We start from the raw sequence: 16,689 nt of genomic DNA on the forward strand, positions 1-16,689 counted from the left end.
ACTGACACAAGACTTAAGGATTGGGGGGTGGGAAGTGATGTGCTGGAATTTATATAGGTTTAACACCTTGTTTTTAATGCAAGCGGCCATTCATATTTCATTTACTTCTTTTTAGCTTCCCTTATTGTTGCCTTTATTTAACTCTTAAATGACCATATAAATTAATGTGTTTAACACAGATCGTAATGAACAATTGCATTCTTTTTACATAGCCCCTCACTGTTCTGGCCAAACTCTTTCCTATCTATATCAACAATGGGAAATAGCCAGAAAGTGACAAATGCTAACAAAAATACCTTCCTCCATTGAAGACAGCAACAAGGAAATGCATATTAGCCAGGCAGTAAACCAAGAGATAACCTACATTTTTAACAGTCACAGGAGTCTCAGAGGAATTCAGGAACTGGGTCATGGATCGAGAGGAAAAAGGACAAGCAGCAGCTGTTATTTTGTAATTTTATCTGGCTAGGGCAAACAGAGGTAGAGGATGATAAACGACTCCTGAATTTCAAGGAATGAACTCAGTCCAGAATCTCTGAAGGAACAAAATGGATAGTGAAAGCCTAGCCCTTCTAGAGGAAATGACAAAAAAGAAGGCAATACTGTATTTTCTAACTCCAGTTTAGATCTTCCAAACTATGTATTTAAGAGTACTTCTCTTCTGGTTTAGCAGTGATACCTGAACAATTTGGATAGTAACAATGTATAAAACATGCAAAAACATCCCCCCTAAACAAAACTAGGCATTACCAAGCAAGTTAGTTGCCAAGTGTTGGGCTGCTATGGTGGTAAATGCTTTTGACATATTCGCATACCTGCAAGTATTTTTAGATTTTTATCTCCAAGTACATTAAACATTTTGCTTTAAAATTACTGGAATGTCATAATATCTCAGGAGGATCTCTTTCCCAGCTGCAATTAAAATAAATTTAAAGAAGTATTTAGATTTAAAAAAAATCTCATTACATTTTTAGGCATGGAATCCCTCACTTGCATGTATTCCTATCTTCTCTCCGCTGTTTTCCACTAAATGATTACCAAAAGCCCATTGCTACGTAGCTGGGCAGGGGGGAAATCCTTTGATGTACTCACAGTACACTGAAAATTGCTTTACTGTATCATTAAAAAAAAAAAGTCGCTATGTTCTAGGACATGGTCTCCAATAAGCTAGTTTCTGCCTGGCCAAAGTTCAAACATTTCATTTATTACTGGAAGACTCTGAATGAGCAATTTTCTCACAGTGCATAAGCTCAATTAATGAAAATAAATTAAATCCAACTCCCTACTGTAGCCTTTCACTCCCAGTACGGACAGGGTATGTGATGACTGCTGAAGCAATGTACTTTACCCTGAGGGGAAGTTAGGGAAAGAGGCACTCCTGTACACAGTGATGCTCCAGATGACTGTGGAACAGTTTTTGTTAAGTCTAAAGGGATTCTTCTTAATTCAGGAATTATGCAGAGTCCACACTTCAGGGAACGCCAGCAGAGCACGGAAAAACTAGGAGCCTAAAATAAAGATACACTAGAACCTTTTAGGAGTGAGGAGAATGCCTAAGTGCAGTTATTTAAAAGATCTCTTACTCCTCTGTGAACAGGTATTCAACACTTAAGTTATTTTTGTTAAAATAACAAAAGAGAAAGCAGAGCAAAAACTGTTACTGAACCATTATTTTTTGATCTCTAACACTAAATGTAAGATTTTTCTTCTCCTCCTTTAGAAATTCGTATTTCCAACCATTTCTGACTTAAGTTTGTTAAATACTAATAGTTCAACCTGTTTGGTGAATTTGCTGAAATTTTAGAAGCAAAAGATAGCAAAATGAGCATTCACATTTCTAAATTACAAGCAAATTTGAATAATGCATGGCAGAACCAAGATCAAATCAGGAATGAGAAAATGCAGTTATTTATAGATATACTGGACTACAGTTTAATTAAAATACTTGTCTTCCAAAAGGAATCACACTGGTTTTCAGTACTCCCCGTGCCAAGTCACCAACCTAACTACGGCACTATTGTCTTACCTGAAACTGAGCCATTAATGCCAGTGGATTATTTTGACTGTTGTCAAATGTCAAAACATCAAAGATTCCAACACAATTAACTCGTAACCTTTAGGAACGAGAAAAGGAAGAAGTGTCATTAAATTTTGTTGGTTACTCCATTTTTCCTCTAGCATTCATTGAATGCTTTGATATGACAAAAAAAGTCATAAGTACTCAGCAAATTACTATGAAGCAGAAAATACTAATTTTACTATTTGATAAAACAAAACAGATAATTTATTTGTAAACTGAAAACTAACAAATTTCTAAATTGTCAGTAGTGGATCTGAACAGTACTTTGAGGATAATGCATAAGTCTTCCCAAAATATGTTTAAAAAGAACTTTAAAAAAATTTACATGTTTTAGCATGTATTCATTTTTAGTCTCATGCCAGTTAAAAGTAACAGAACTTTTTAGTTAGACTTTGTTATTTCAGTAACAGGTGCACGGTCAGCAGCTACCATGAACAGAGATGACAGTACACAGTGAAAATGAACGCTTTCATTACCTTGTTTTGCCTGTTACTAGAATCTTTGTTGGATCCATAACTCGGCATGCCAGTCCTGCTGTATGAATGGTCCGTAATGCAGAGCTGAGCTGCACAATATATGCCCATATCAAAGACTCTGGAAGCAATCCAGCATGCTGCCGCGGTAGAGGCCCATCATGCTGACCTAGAAGCAAAACATTGTAAGCATCAACAAAAGGCTACTACATAAAATTAAAGTTGGCACATTTTGAATTATACAATTAATTCACATACTCATTTCATTCAACTCTCAACAGTCCTCAAAAGACTTATCTATTGTGCTTTAATGGTTGGGGTTTTTTTTTTTTTGTTTGGTTTGGGGTTTTTTTGGAAGGACACCACATTTTAAGATGCTGACAATTTATTAGGCATTATTATTTTCACTCTCACGTTCAGGAAAACTATGCTGATTTTTAAAGTTTAGGATGAATAATCACTACAAAAAGAGCAATGGTAGGAAATTGCTGAAAGTGGCTGGTACATCAAAATATGCAGGTACTTCAGAAGTAAAAATGCTGGTATTCTGAAACAACGAGCATATACCACAATAGCTGCAACAGATCCCGTTTTACCTCCTTTATAGTAGGAAGGCTTAAAAATTAAACATTATCTATCATCTGATAAGACAAAGTAACAAGCTAGTTTCAAATTACATGGACAAATCAGACCGGAAGATTTGGTGGCTAAACATCACTGAACACAACTTCATGTATGCTCTGCTATGACCCAACTCCCTGACAAGTCATCACTGCATGACCCCTGTTCAATGGGCCATATGAAAGCAATGCATCACTCCCCTTCTAAATGGATTTGTAGTCCTCCTTTCAAAAGTAAAACCAATTCTTTGCAAACACCCCCCCAAATTCTACATTGCAAACTGTTTGAGTAATACTGAGCCAGAGATAAAAAAATAAAGATATAGGTAACAAATGTTATCTTTAGTAAGATGTGTGTAATACAAAGAAGTTGCTACTGTTTGCGTGGCACAAAGCTGAAGTAAGAGAAGAAAATATATCCAGAGTAAGACAGTGCATCTCAATTTTACAAAACATGATAGGCATTTCATGAGGTTGCCTCAGTAGTGATTTTGCTAATTTTGAGACAAGTAATATCAACAGTATTCAGGAAAATCATGTAAGCATCTGATTCAATTGTAAACTGACTGCACTCCTCTCCTCTAAAATTTTGTTTCTTGGGTTTTCATTTGGGTTTTTTTCCCCTCTCCCTACAGGAGCATATGAATATCTGTGCACATGCTCAAAATAGTTGTGTGTGTGCTTGCATGTGTACACACAAACACTTATCTGTGAGAGTTAAAAAATGAAACAGATTACTGAAAACCTTTTACTTAGAAATTTTACTGATTTAGGGGTGATGGGCTGGGAATGTTCCCAGCTTTCATTTCTGAGCTTTTGTTTGTTTGTTTTTAAACATTAGTTCAGTTTCCAGGTTTAAGGTGCTTTGGTTTAGATTATAAAGATCAAGACACTGACTCCTTTAAACAGCAATAAGCCTGAATAGAATGAGATATTCTTTGTTTTTTTCTGGCCTCCTGATGAATCATTATGCAAATCACTTCCCACAAACCAGCATACCAGAAGTCTCACGTAGCAAACTTTTTTGCCCTCATGATTCTCTCTTCTTCAGCATGACAAAAATTATGCTGATATAAAATAACTGAGGAGATATAACCTCCTTTATTAGTCAAGGCTCTTTTTCTAGTTACTACTTGCTATAGAATACACTTTATATTTGGTAAACAGCAACGTTGTGTGATATGTTTAACAGGAATGCGTAACTCTGTCTTACAGTGTCCATACATCTGTATGAAATAAATATTTCCAGAACAGAAATGTTGCTATAATACCCCAAGGAGAGAGAAAAGCCAAAACTTGGGGGTTATTTTTCTGCATGCAACTTAAAAACAACAGCACTTGCCCTTTGATTTCCAGATAAAGGCAGTGTAACCAAGAGAATATTCAAACACCAAAAAGCTGAAAGATCAGAGTTCAACACAGCTTCTCACCCTCTATCAGAAAATCAACAACATTATTTTACTACTGGAAAGACTCGCTTGAGGCTACAGCTGAATCTAGGCTGTTGCTTTCAGACTGGTTGGCTGCACCCCATGTTCCCATACACTAAAGGTACAAGCTAAAACAGTGGAAGAATCAGTTTTGAAATGCCTTCTTACATATCTATTTGTTCAAAACAAGTAAGATTAAAAGCAGTTCAGTTTGCTGCAATGCTGACCACAAAGTATGTCCCATGAAGGCCCATCAGGCCTGCCACAGATGGCACTTGAGCAAGGACCCAAGGAGACGAGACCCAAAAGCTCACTCTTCAGGCAAAATACCAAAAGCTTTGGAAAGCTTTCCAAAAAGTACTGAACACAGTGAAAAAATCTAACAAGAATGTAAGAAAACATTACAAAAATGACCAGAATTACTTTATGCCAAGAAGTGGTATTTTAGAGGCTTCATGGTTGATTTGAAAAAGGCTTCCCACCACAGGCTGAATCCACAGCCACAACATGCAAAATTTCAGATTATGTTCTTCCCACCTACTGCAGGGCAGACTCTCCCACTACTTTCATCTCTCTGAGATGCAGAACAGATACTAATGGAGAAGATTAAAAATTAAAGAACTGCCATTCCAAAACCACAGGTTATCCATTATTTTTCCTTGCTGCGTTAAAATAAACTCATTGTCAGCATTATTTATTTATAAGTTCTGTGGTATGATGTTCTCCACTGAGCAAGAAACCTCCCCTTTGCACTGGTGTATGTGTATACTTCTTTTTTGTTTGTTAAAAAAGCATTCAAATGAAATTCAGTTCCCCAGAGCAAGGATAAAGCCAGGGATAGTCCAGGGGTGGGAAGGAAGAGCTGGGACCACCGGCAGTAGGACCTGTTTTACATCATCAGCAACACTGTCAGAAAGCATGCTAACAAACAGCAATTCTTATCAGACAGTTATGAGAAAAAAATCAGAAGCCAAATGAAAGATTTAGCTGCTCACTAAATTGAACCTTTTAGGCCTGTAAATCAGTCTTTTACATTGACAACTGTGAATTGTTGTGCTAGCTTTGGCTGGGATAGAGTTACTTTTCTTCACAGTAGCTAGTATGGGGCCATGTTTTGGATTTGTGCTGGAAACAGTGTTGATAAGGCAGGGGTGTTTTTGTTACTGCTGAGCAGTGCTTACACAGAGTCAAGGCCTTCTCTGCTCCTCACACCACCCCACCAGCGAGTAGGCTGGGGGTGCACAAGAAGCTGGGAGGGGGCACAGCTGGGACAGCTGGCCCCAACTGACCAAAGGGATATTCCACACCATATGACGTCATGTTCAGCATATAAAGCTGGGGGAAGAAGGAGGAAGGGGGGGGCATTTGGAGTGATGGCATTTTGTCTTCCCAGTACCCATTACGCATGATGGAGCCATTACGCATGATGGAGCCCTGCTTTCCTGGAGATGGCTGAACACCTGCCTGCCAATGGGAAGGAGTGAATTAATTCCTTGTTTTGCTTTGCTTGTGTGTGCAGCTTTTGCTTTACCTATTAAACTGTCTTTATCTCAACCCACGAATTGTCTCACTTTTACTCTTCCGATTCTGTCCCCCATCCAACCGGGGGGACAGTGAGCGAGTGGCTGCGTGGTGCTTAGTTGCCAGCTGGGGTTAAACCACGACAATTGTTCACTGTTTGCCTAGTGTTCCTGAGTTAAAGTACTGAAAGTAAGATAAATGCAGTAGCCTTCATTTCTCCCCCTTCTCCAGGGAAACCTGGGCTTCGGTTTTACATTTCCTAGTTTTCAATATACAGAACTGTTCTGAACTACTAGTGCAGCACTACATTTTGTAAAAAAAACCCTGAAGATATTGAAAACTTGAATTTACTTTGAAAAAGTTGCAGCTTTTGGCAAAGGTATTTTAGGATAATTATTAGTCACATATTTTGTCCTCAGCAACATCACGCTGACATTCATATATTCTTTCTCCTCATCACAGTCTAAGTACACAACTTATTCCTTTTTCAATGGAAGAGGTATTTTATGAAAAAACGTTCAGCAAGTGGGGATGCAAAAACTGTAAAGTCAGCAGTGAAGTCCATTTTTGTGCATTACATACTACTACGAATGTGTCCAAAGGAAAACAAGGTCCAGAAAACTTGCCTATCTTCATTAGAAAGTATTTGTTTGCTGAAAAGCAGAATCTGTGGTGCTGAAAACTGTTAACAGCACGTACACCAATGTTTAATTACTCAGAGTGTTTTTAATAAACAGACCAAAGGACGTATCAAAGGCATGCTTATCTCTGCCAACCACAAAAACTCATCAGGACAAAGAAAAAACGTTACTGGCAGCAGTGGATAGTTATTGTTAATTTTCCAGGATTTTCTAGATGATAGTTTTAAAATACGTACGTTCCGAATGTGGTTTACCATTTAATTATTGGACTGTTCAGAACAACGTTTCAGTACTTTTGGGTTAACTTGCTAATTTAAAGAGAACATCATTTCTGCAGAGATAAATGCACTAACACGTACTATAATCTGAAGTTGAGAAAAATCAGAAAGGTGGAAGAAAACCAACAAGTTCCAGAACGACAGATTTAATGTTTAGACACTTTTGATAGAAATAAAAGTATATTGAGGAAATATGAGGAATGAGAATCAAACAAAAAGGAACTTTTCAAATCAATGTACTCCTAGTAATAATTAACTGAAAAGTCAGACTCCTGATTTTAAAACTTGTGACAATTTAGTAAAATAGGACAGAACATCGGATTATCACACTGTACCACCTGAAGAAAGAGGATATTTCATTGCATAAAGAACACAAGCAATAAATTCTATAGAATTCAGAAGCAACAAAGACATTAGTTTACAGTATAAAAATAAACATAAGTTGCTATTTTTTTTTCCACACCAAATCCCTTCCAAAGTAGTTCTGTAACAGGGTTTGTAAATAACATGGCAAAAAGAAAAAACCTGAGACTGACCACACTGACACCAGTGACATGCAAGACAGCTACGTAAACCATAATCCTCATCTTTTAACTGTCAAAGTCTCATGTTGCCAACTGGAGTGTTCAACATAAATAAGGTTGCATACCTGAAATAAAATTCTCTGAGTTCACTGATCAGGTTCACAGTGTTGTGCCTCCTAAAACCTTTAAAAGCAATTGTACTAATCTGGGCCTCATGCTGCAGAGTACCCAACTTCCATCCATTCCCCTGCTTCTCTTGGGAGTCTCCTCTAGGCAGGCAGACGGCCAAGAATCTCTGTGAGGGGATGGAGAAAGGATCCGTGAAGGCAGGCAATTCTGAGAAATCAAGTTATAGGTATGCAATCTTATTTTTCTCTCTTAAATTGCTCCTTCTACTGAGGACCAGACTAGAAAGCAGCAGTTACCATAAAAGAAAGGCCAAAGCAAAGATGTGCAGAAAGATTTGGCAAAATTGGGGAATTTCAGGTGACTTTTTTTCTAATTTATCTAATAAAAAGACTGGAGCAGGTAATGAGAAGTGCCACAGGCAGGAGAGTGTTATTTTCCTTACATATCCTTGTAAGGTCTGCCACAACAGTTCATTTTAATTAACACTTTGGTTTGGCTGAACAGAAATTGATGTCTTATTTCCAGTTTCAAAGACCATCCCTGCCTATAGAAGGAAATTGTAGTAGGTCAAAATAAATGGTCCAGATAGCCCACTAGCTTGTTTCAGACACACATACACTAAAATCAGAACAGTAGCTTGCAACAGATACCTGAGCATATGAACATAAACAAATAGAATATTCTACTAGCCTCCAATGATTTTCAGTTCAGAGAACTCCTGAGCTAGAGATAGTGTCTTTGCAGTTAACAGTCCTCAAGTATTCCTCCTCCATGAGTAAGCCCACTTTCCCCTTGGACCCAGGCAAATGTCCACAATAATCTGTGACAAAGTTCCATGGCTTAATTATCTTACACAGGTTCTGGATTTGCTACCTGGCTAGTTTCATTTGTCAGTTCCTAGTTCTAGGCTGGAAGAAATAGCAAACCGTTGTTGCTTATTCATTTTTTCTTTATCCCTGATGATTTTTGACACATACCATATTCCAGTCATTTTTAACCCCATCATATTCCTGTCCATCCTTAAGAGCATGAAAAGTACTATTCCACTATGCTGCTCATACAGAAGCTGTTCCATGCCTTTGATCATCCCTGTCACCTCTTCTCAACTTCTTTGCTGTTCTTCTACACCCTTCAAAATGTGTAAGGAGGATGACAACTACAGATAGGAGTCTATGATGCACCCACATCTTGAATACAATGCCTTCCATTTCTCTGTTTAGTCTTTTCTTAATAATCTGCAACAATCCATTTCTTATTTACTGCTATTCAGCAAGAGAACAATATTTTCCTTAATCTACTTAACTGTAACCCCAGATCTATTATTGAGCAGTAACAGCCATGACAGAGGCCATCATTTTATGTTTAAAGTTAAGAGTTATGTTTTCCCTCGATCACATCGGTTTACATTACATCACCTGCTAGATTATTGCCAAGAGCCCCAGTCTTGTAAGATCCTTCTGCAATCCATCACAATTGGCCTTTGTTTTTAACAATCAGAATAATCTGGTATTAACAGCAAACTTTGACAGACCATCATTTATCTTCAGTGCAAATAAGTGAACGTGTTAAGAAATACAACTCCCAGCATGTATTCTTATGAGACCCCATCAGTGATCTCCCTTCGCTATGAAAATCAATTGTTCACTCTTACTCTGTTTCTTATCTTCTAACCAGTTATTAACCTGAGGACTTTCTCTTTTATCTCATGGTCACTTAGTTTCTTTTAGAGACTCTGATGGACTTCATTGAAAACCCAAGATCTTATCTACTGGATTTTCCTTCAAAGACCTTTGATAGATCAATGAGACATGACTGCCCTTTATAGGAGCAAAACTTAATTCTTTTCCAGTGTGACAAAAGAATGTGTCCCCAAGAATTTTATTATAACTTCTATTATTTTATCTAGAACAGACATCATTCTTCTATAATACTCTAGAGAGGTATAAAAACATAAACAGGACTGATTTACATGGAAATTGAAAACCATGAGTGGGAGACACTCGGAAGTCTAGTCCTGCACGTAACAGTCATTAACCTGGCAGTAAGTGTTCCAGGTTTATCCTATCAAATTAGTTTCAAATCATGCTCATTGAATTTGTAATTGCATTCTTTGACTTGCCACAGGATATGACAAGTCAAACTAGGGTTTCCTCTGTCTGAGATATTACCACCAAAACGAATGGTGGAACTCAAGTTCCAACCTCATTTATACCAGTCAGCTCAGTGCAAAGCCAGCAGGAATTATTCAGTATATAAGGGATCTACAAGCCTTTGAATGCATTCACACACTACCAATCCATTATACTCTGATCTACCAGATAGCCAAGAAAAGTTTTCCATGTCAACCTCTGAAACAGATTGAATTCACAGCTAAAGGCCCTAATTTCAAAAGGCACAAGAAAGAGGAAACCTTAGTTTCTGCTTCTCTTTATACACTGGCAGCCTAAAGACATTTAGGGAACATCTACTCTAATAAAATAAACAAGGCCAGGTCACAGTCCTCTGGTCATCCCTACTGCTGGATCTAATTTCAGGGTTGGTCCTGCATCGAGCAGGGAGTTGGGCCAAATGAGCTCTGAGGGTACATTCCTACCCTAAGTCTTTCTGTGACTCCATTCAGCTGTGAGAATCTCTCTTTCTCAGCATGACACTGGGCTCTACTAATAGCTGTGGCCTGTTGTGTTCCAGACAACACCTGGATGCAGTTTGTGGGACTGCATGGGTCACGAATTGGTCCTAATAGGCAGTATGATTGACAGCATACTGTTTTGGAGGGGAAGAGGCTTTAGCTATATGGATATGAGCTCTGCTGGGCAACTTGCTGAGCCACAGACCATGCTGTGACAGATTTTATTTATGAATGTAGATGTAGCTTTAGTGACACCTTTGAAGCTATAGTATAAATCTGAAAAAAAAGTCTATGATGTGAAGTTTGTGTCCGAAAAGATGTTACAGGGATTTTTTAATCAATTTTTTGTCTTAACTAGTACTTCATATTTCAAAACATTAAATAAAACATTGTCTAATTAGTCCTTGTAATACTTTATGAGGGGAAAAAAAAAATTATAAGTGGAGGGCACCTGAACAGCAAGCATCAAATTGACATAGCGTATGTCTTTTACGATTTTGGAAACATCACCAATAAGTGTCAGGTGTCACTGGGTGACAGACCTGCAATTAGGACCCCAGAGTTCTTGGCTCCCAATCCCGTTCAAACTTATTTCCCTGTCAAAGAATTGTAATTCCCTTACAAACTGACGTCAGTTTTGCAAATTAGTCATAAGTCAAATGTGACCAGAAAAGTAAATTGTTCTTTGTTAGACTTTTACCTTAACTTTTAACTCCAGTCATACTTTTCTGTTATTTAAAAAAAAAAAAAATTATATTCAGAAATTTGACAAATAGAAAGTGAAGAAGAATTCTCTGATCCCAATCAGCTTATGATATGACAGAACTGATTAGCTAAAAAATTAAGTTGAAAGACTATTTCTGACCAGCTATTTACTCCTTAAGTATTAGAAACAGTTTACAGAAGTATTGTATGATAATGTATTTTCCTTACCCCATTTTCGTTTTGTGAAATAGGCATCAGCACTAGGGTCATTGAAGTGTCTGCTCATCATAGTCTCTCCTCCAGCATGAAAATCATATGCAAACACAAGAGCTTAAATATAAAAACAGGTCACAATTACTAACTCAAGCATATTTAGAAAAAAGTCTCAACACATCAGTTGGGAAAAAATACTCAAAAAACTTACAATGTTCTCCAAACGCTTTAGTGGTAAACACTTCACGCAAGGTTACTATATTTGAGTGCTGAATTTTTTTCCACATGTCAACCAATACCATGCACTTTGTGTTAACAAGACGAAAACCTAGAAAAGAACAAAAACCACGTTTTAAAGTGTAATGTTTTTGGGGAGAATTTTTTACTTTAACATTTCTTCTGAAACTACTGAAAAGCAACCAGACAGTAAAATATGACTAGCAAGCTTAGGAATGATAGTCCTATTGAGACAACTCAATTTTTCTCACCATGTATCCTCCGAAGGCAATATGGCAGGTCATCTTTACTATTTACAGCTTTATAGCATGATGTAATGTACCCAAAGTTGCTTGTTTTCTGTATCCGATTGGGCGGTGGCAGTGGTTCCAAAGGAAAGAGACTGTGGTAGCTGTCCACTTCCGCAGGAACTGCTAAAATCAGTTTATACACAGAAACATATTAGGCGCCAGTTGACTTTAAGTTATTACAGTAGCAGAGAAGATTAAAATGAGTATCATTAATACATAAATTCTTTGTACCATCTTTTAGGTGCATGTAAAGTTAAAATTCACTATTTTTGCTTTAATACTAATATATAGGTTCCTGGAAGAGATTCCACAGAGCTAAAATAACTGCCTTCAGAAAAAGAGTTACACCAAGTAAAATCAACAGAATAGATGCCCATAGTTCCACCTGCCGTTTTCTCATTTGCCTTAAAAATTCACCCTTCTGAATGACCTTTCTTTGGTGTTTTTTTTTCCTGCACAGATTCATAAATAAGCACCAATTTCCATACAGACTTCATACCACTAAGAACCCCTTTTTCATCACAAAAAACCAAATCTGAATCTTGCATGTTTTAACTTACTGGTTTAGAAAACAGAGAGAGGTGCTGAAGGTTTACAAATCAGATTAAGAGATTACTCGTGCAAGAAGAGACTTGTACTTCATCTGGATTAGTAAACTAAACTGCATTTTTTTTACTGTATCATTATCATATTAAACACACATTTGAGAAGTAAGGATACTGCAACCAAAAAAAGTGATCTGTTTAAATCAAGTTGAACACAGTCAATTGTAAATTCTCCAAAAGACAAATTACAATGAATAGTATATGCTTCTCTTGCCTGACAACTAGTACGAAGCCTTCTTTGATATACCAGGCAATTCACTTTAAAACAAACTAATTTTCTAGTTTATATACAGCCTTTGAAAATATATGCATCCTTTAAAGGAATACCTAATATGTACAAAGAAATACAATACTGTTCTTCACGAGGCTTTATTGCCTTGATTTTTCCTTTCTCAGCAATTTTAAGTATTCCCAACCATTAAGGAGTTTCAAAACAGAAGAAAAAGAGAATAGAAGCAAGAAACAAATTTCATATTTCTGAAATACTTTGTATCCGGTTATCCACAGCCCAGGTTGATGATTAAAGGCTTCATGAAAAATTAAAAACAGGCAGTGTTTTTTGCAAGATGTTGTTAATATTGTTGAATACACATGGTTGCAGACCAATATGATCAGAGTTTAGTTTATAAGAAACACTTACCAGGAATATCAGCCTGATCAATCTGGGCCATAGTTATTAAGTGTCTGTTGATCAGTTCCTGAAGAACAAATTAAGTCAAGTATTGAACATTATAATTCAGCTCATCATTTTTGATAAGTTAACAGTACACTGTCTTTGAAGTACCAGTTACTTGTACTAAAATAGGGAGATGATGCAAGTGTCCAGGGTGGGGTTGGGGAGAAGACCACTAGCTTGAAGATGTTAGTGACAAAATATATAAATTCTTGAAGGAAGGAGCTGCAGAAGACATATTAGCCAGAGCTAGCATCGACAGAGGCACCTACGACAGTAAAGCTGAAATAAGTAACAGTCACAGCCAGCCCTCAGAGAAGGGCTCATCAACTAACACCTGCATATACTTTCATTTCAGTGGAAGACTTTAAAACTGGATAGGATTACAGCTTAAAGGAATGCTACATAAATGAATTCATGCACACCAAAACAATACACAAGAATACTTAGCTGAATAGTAAATCATGGCATGCAGATTAGATTGCAGTCACATATGTTGTAACCCGCCCCCACCCTCTGTTATACTCCATTTATTACAGGACTTGATTTTTTAAATTCTCCACAGGGAAAATCAACTGCACAGATTGAGTAGCTATTTCTCTTCTACTATTAGCGATTTTCTAGTTTTTGCCAAGATATGCGATTTTCCTTTAAATTCTCTATCATCTTACCTGTCTGAGCTCATCTGCCATGAAGAAGGAAGGTGCATTTGCTTTTGGCTGCATGTATGCAACATGAGGTGCAGCTGGATGGTAAATGTGGTAGTTTGGAAATACCTGAAAACAAAACATTTTAAGAAGCAGTTTAAAACCCTTAAGGATAAGGAAAACGAAGAGTTTGGTCACCCTTTTAGTTTGAACTACTGAACTACAAAGTCTTCATGCACAGTACATGACATGTTACAAATATATTGTCAGATACGTTACAATTTCCTTATGTGATATTCACTACTAACGATTTCAAGGGGGGGTGTGTATGTACGTAGTTATTTTAATATTTTTTTAACTGCCTTTTCCCCTCCACTGTAAATGTAAGAGTTATTTAACCTATCAGGAAAAAAAAAAAATCAATCCGAATTTTTGATGTTTTCTCATTATATATGTATCCACTGAGATATACCTAAAATGCTTTTTTTCTATTGCTGTATAAAAAAGCCAAAACTCTACACAGAGGTAAATGAAAATAAATAAAAAATTCTCTGGTCCTTAAATTTCAGTGATTTTGGAGAATAACTACAACAATTAAAAAGGCCAAATCTGCATACAGAATAAGGGTTTCAGAGTGTTAAGAATAATCTCTGTAGTATCAACCAATTCAGCATTTGGAAACTCCATACGCTTCTGTATCAAAAGCAAACATACCATTCCTGTGAGAGGTGCTGGAGTTGTATCAGTGTAGAAGTACGTTGTTCCACCCACTGTTTCCTTCTGGATCACCTGGCCAGTAGATGGAGGCTGAGAGACAGCATTAGCAACAGAAGCAGAGGCACTAGTAGGCACCATATAGTTTGCTGGGTTAGGAGTATGACTTCTTCTTCGAGGAGCCGGAGATGTATGAGGAGTTATTTTGGGGGAATGAAGAGGGGAAGATCCTGCTGACAGTGACATTCCTTAAAGAAACACAAGAAGATTCTTGATCAAATCTTTGTCATAAAAAAAAAAAATTAGCCATATGAAAAAAACAGCCTTCACTACTAATGCTATTCTGAGCAGGTGAGGCGCTTAAGGATTGCTACATCTATATGAAGAGTTAAGAGGTAAAACATTAAAAGCAGGACTGAACAGATACATTTTCCCAAAAATCTTTGCTTAGTTCAGAGAGAAAGGGCTTGGGAACTTACGATCTACACAGAGAACTGGAATGAAAAATGTAGAAGTAATACAAAGGGGGAGACAAATCAAATTAACACTGTGTCTAGAAGAAAGTTTATTAAACTGCAAAAAGATAAAATATTAATGACTACATGATAAGTGAACATTTACATAAGTTACGTGAGCAGTCAATGGAGTTTGCCAAGCTGTAACTCACTTCACCTGATTATGTGTGTACCTTTTGCTAGAACCAACTCCAGAGCTATGAATGAGTATTAGAGTTAGATCTCCAGCAACTACAGCACACAAAAAAGCAATACACAATATGCTACTTTTAATAATTTCAGGGAAGAAATTATTTATTTTCCTATAATTATTATATTCAAAAATCATCCTCCAAAAGATCTATTTGATATGCAAAGATAGGTAACTTCTCAGAATATGAAGTCTGTTAGGCATTTATGCTGAGATTTTTCAAACTTATTTAAAATTATTTTATTGACTTTTATTCACCCTCAACATTAGACAGGCAACTCAACTGAAACTTGAGAACCTCAGCTTCTAAACAAAGTGCATCAGTGGGGAAAAACAAGGGCAACTTTTTTTTGCACACACACTTTTTAGTTACCAAAAACTAGTCTAGTTACTTCAAGAGTCACTGTATGCAGAATTCTCAGATATGCTTATTTACAAAAGTTTAGATGTCAAAGAAACTTTCCAGGGTGAGGAAGAGATTACCCTTCAGAAACTTCTAGTATCACTAGTAGAAGATCCTAGATATCTAGGTATTCAGATTAATACAAAGGAGAGCATCTATGAAACTTATTGTTGCTCAGTTCAGATTGGATGTACTTTCTCTTCTTTAACAGTCAGAATTATATTATCCATACTAAATTTTTTTTGAAAGGATGTAAGATACACAACTTTTATATTTAATGCTCTATGGACAGCTGAGAATTCTTCTCTAATTAAGAATTCAGTTAGTTGGTACTTGGATATTTGCTTAAATTACTTCCATTTATAAGCTCTGGTAAGCAGAAGTAATTTAAGCAAATATCCGAGTAATAAAAACAGCAACTTCTTTTTTGCATACACACTTTTTAGTTAACAAAACCTAGTTTAGTTACTTCAGTCAAGAGTTATTGTACGCAGAGTTCTCAATATGCATCATCAGTAACATGCAGGAGCGTTTTTACACTCGTGCCTTGTCTCTACAGTAGTCGCATCCCTCCTACATTTACTTTTTTCTTTTTTTAAACAAACCACAAAAGCAAATAAAAATTTTAGTATTAACAGTTTAATCAGTAGTTGGTGAAAAATGATTTTGAAGCTATATCATCCTAATGATATTAACAGAATATTTGTAACCTTTCATTCAGGCTCCAAACATTTTCCTTTTTATATCTCAAAAACTATGGGTATTAATTCAGCACAATTATTTCTTTTGTTCTTGAAAAGTGCATAGTTCCAACAAAATAAACAAGATTTTTTTAATGTAAACCATAAGAAAATCTCACACTTTTCTCTTTAGTTGGGTCTCTTCAGCCATTTATTCTTTTTATAAAATATAAAAATACAGAATATAAGAACATGAAAATTATAAAAATATAAAGTTTAGACTTTTCTGGCCAGAACTTTTCTTTATATTAATATATGTACGTGTATGTACACATATCTTATAGATAAGCAATATTGTAGAATAATTGCTTGCTGATCAGTGTATTAACTTAAGAAAATGTGAATTATAATAGGCACTTCTGAATGTTTAATTTTTAAAGTACTTCTTAATAGTAACATAAGTAGTCTCCTAAAAATCTGTTTACAAATCAA

The 16,689-nt window shown here is 36.4% G+C and overlaps 1 protein-coding gene across 7 annotated transcripts in view; it reads right to left on the reverse strand.

Moving 5' to 3' along the window:
- The window catches only part of PAN3 (poly(A) specific ribonuclease subunit PAN3), an 84,040-nt gene that overhangs the window by 15,063 nt on the left and 52,288 nt on the right, over positions 1-16,689 (reverse strand). For 6 of the 7 annotated variants that reach the window (XR_012994403.1, XR_012994402.1, XR_012994404.1 and 3 more), the window contains 8 exons: positions 14,410-14,657; positions 13,720-13,824; positions 13,016-13,073; positions 11,732-11,893; positions 11,455-11,571; positions 11,259-11,360; positions 2,557-2,722; positions 2,027-2,114 (listed from right to left, as the gene is read on the reverse strand). Coding sequence is in view for 4 of the 7 variants with exons in the window: in XM_076328027.1 (XP_076184142.1) it covers positions 2,027-2,114; positions 2,557-2,722; positions 11,259-11,360; positions 11,455-11,571; positions 11,732-11,893; positions 13,016-13,073; positions 13,720-13,824; positions 14,410-14,657 (1,046 nt within the window). In the remaining 3 variants the exon portion in view is untranslated. The remainder of the gene's footprint in view (positions 1-2,026; positions 2,115-2,556; positions 2,723-11,258; positions 11,361-11,454; positions 11,572-11,731; positions 11,894-13,015; positions 13,074-13,719; positions 13,825-14,409; positions 14,658-16,689) is intronic. The other variant, XM_076328025.1, reaches the window with a different exon arrangement.

Source organism: Aptenodytes patagonicus, chromosome 1 (genome assembly GCF_965638725.1).
Source record: "Aptenodytes patagonicus chromosome 1, bAptPat1.pri.cur, whole genome shotgun sequence".
NCBI classification, from domain to species: Eukaryota; Metazoa; Chordata; class Aves; order Sphenisciformes; family Spheniscidae; genus Aptenodytes; species Aptenodytes patagonicus.